Consider the following 2,497-nt stretch of genomic DNA (forward strand, 5'->3'; position numbering starts at 1 on the left):
ACTGATCAGCAGTGTATCTGTTATCTCTGCACTATGGATCAACATAAAGGCCATGAAACAGTCCCAGCTGCAGCAGAAAGGACTGAGAAGCAGAAGGAGCTCCAGGAGAGACGACAACAAATCCAGCAGAGAATCCAGAACCAGGAGAAAGATGCAGACCGGCTCCAGCAGGAGATGGAGGCCGTCAGGTGCTCTGCTGATAAAGCGGTGAAGTACAATGAAACGATCTACCGTGTGCTGTTAAATATCATCAGCAAAAGAAGGCATGAATTGGACAGGGACATCAGATGCAAGGAGGAAACTGAAGTGAGTCGAATCAGAAAGATTCAGGAGAAGCTGGAGCAGGAGATCACTGAGCTGAAGCTTAAAGATGCTGAGCTGGAGAAGATCTTGCAGACTGAGGATCTTAACCAGTTTCTCCAGAACTACCCCTCCCTGCCAGCCCTCAGTGAGGCTACACACTCATCCAGCATCAATATTCCTCCCCAAAGATACTTTGACAATGTGACAGCAGCTGTTTTAGAGTTCAAAAAGAAAGTAGATGGCATCACGAGAGACCAATGGACAAACATATTGCTGTCAATCACTGAAAGAGATGTGACAGAACCAGGATCGGAACCTCCGACCAGAGCCGAGTTACTGAAATATTCCCAGGACATCACTCTTGTCCCAAACATGGCACAGAAAAACGTCATGTTTTCTCAGGGCAACAGGAAAGTGACGGTGCCGCCGCAGTCTAACATCGCAAACGCAGCTGAGATTAAACTGCTCCTGAGCAAAGAGAGTCTGACCGGACGGTGTTACTGGGAGGTGAAGTGGAAAGGAGGAGGGGGGATCAGTGTTGGAGTTTCATACAACACTAGCAGCTTTGGATTCCTCTTTAAACCAAAGGAGGCCTCCTTTTGGTCATTGCACTGTAACACGAGCTTCTGCACGTTTTCTCACAACGACGTTAAAACTCAAGTGTTTGGTCCGGTTTCCTCCAGAATCGGAGTGTACCTGGATTACAAAGCAGGTATCCTGTGTTTCTACAGCATCTCTGACACCGTGACTCTCATCCACAGAGCCAAGGCCACCTTCACTGAGCCTCTGCATGCTGGGATTTATCTTCACACCGGAGGCTCTGCTGAGTTTGTTAAACTCAAGCAGTCATAAAAGATCTGAGGTCTAATTGGGGGTACGCGGCGCTCCCCGACGGTTCGAATTAAATCCGTTTTTCTTTTAGGGTTTCTTAAAAATACTTTTTCCGGACTGTTTTAGATCAGATGAGAAGAAACGTGACAAGAACTGAGATAAAAGCTCAGCTAGGAAGTCCAGCTGATGTCACTTCCTGTAATGTTTGGTTTTACCTGTAAAGGAATTCATTTACTCTTTTTTTTTTATGAGGAACTCGCACAATGATTGAGAACCAGTGAGTTTTAAATCCTAGTATCCCTCCTATAGTTTGAGATATTCTGAGGTCTCTATAGATAGAGATGCTTGATTGATGTTGTGTTGAAAACTGCTGTTAAGTTTTTTGTACAAAAATTGATCATTAAAGTTGGTTGTGATTCCTCTGAGTTTGTGCTAAAGCCTCCTTTTTTTGTTTGTCAGTAAAGCTGTATACAAAGGCTGTATTTATGTAGCAGTTTTTGAAAATTGGGGTTGAAGCAATTAATCTGGATTATTGAAATAATCGTCAACTAAATTGATGATTTGATTGATATGAGACTAATGGTACGCTGACTGAAACATTGCAGTTGCAGAAATAACCTACCTACAGCAGTAATGGAGTCAAAACACTACAAATATAAACTATTAAAACCATTTCCACTTGTTTAATTTCAGAACATATCTGACGTATTTTGTGAATAGTAATCCGTTTAAAATGATTTTTTTTCCCCCTCTAAATGTTCATTTACCAAAAGTTTTAGTAATGCTACAAATCTATAGGTGCAGCCCTTGTGTGGTCGGAAAATTAAATTTTTCTTCTTTCCTTCTCAGTATTTGAAGTATGCTATGTATTCTCTAAAAATGTTTTTTTCTCAGCTAGTTTGTCTCACTTGCAAGGCCACAAAATGTCTGAGTGGAAGATGGTTATAGACAAAACATACCTTTTTCCCGTAACAAAACCACATACTTTTTCAAGGTAACTGTTTAACCAAGGTCTGCTATGGTTTTGACTCTGCCTTAAAAGCAAGGGAACAACTCTGTCTAAGGTTAGAACTTGGCAGACCACCATGCTGTGAATGTGAATGTCTTGTTCTCCTTTACTTTGCAAAGTAAATAAAGTGCCGACTGAGTAAATCCATCAATCTCCTTTATTTAACTGGATTAAATAGTTGAAAACTTTTTTTTCACACAACACCTTGACGGAACCACAACTTTGATATTAAAGCTCATCCTTTTAATTAGAAAAAAGAACCTATCAGTCTTTCCATTGCTCCGATTGTTATAAATCCAGTGAGATGTTTTACTGTTCAGCAGAAGACTCCACACATGCAGCCATGATTTATGA

At 41.1% G+C, this 2,497-nt stretch overlaps 2 protein-coding genes across 2 annotated transcripts in view; both read left to right on the top strand.

Moving 5' to 3' along the window:
• Positions 1–2,276, top strand: part of LOC107087421 (tripartite motif-containing protein 16-like) — a 97,459-nt gene extending 95,183 nt beyond the window's left edge. The window contains exon 2 of the mRNA XM_015378991.1: positions 1–2,276. Coding sequence (XP_015234477.1) covers positions 1–1,155 — 1,155 coding nt within the window. The 3' untranslated portion in view covers positions 1,156–2,276.
• LOC107087420 (tripartite motif-containing protein 16-like) overlaps positions 1–2,497 on the top strand; it is a 27,064-nt gene that overhangs the window by 14,566 nt on the left and 10,001 nt on the right. The window lies entirely within an intron of this gene.

Source organism: Cyprinodon variegatus, unplaced genomic scaffold (assembly GCF_000732505.1).
Source record: "Cyprinodon variegatus isolate N-32 unplaced genomic scaffold, C_variegatus-1.0 Scaffold183, whole genome shotgun sequence".
Taxonomy (NCBI): domain Eukaryota; kingdom Metazoa; phylum Chordata; class Actinopteri; order Cyprinodontiformes; family Cyprinodontidae; genus Cyprinodon; species Cyprinodon variegatus.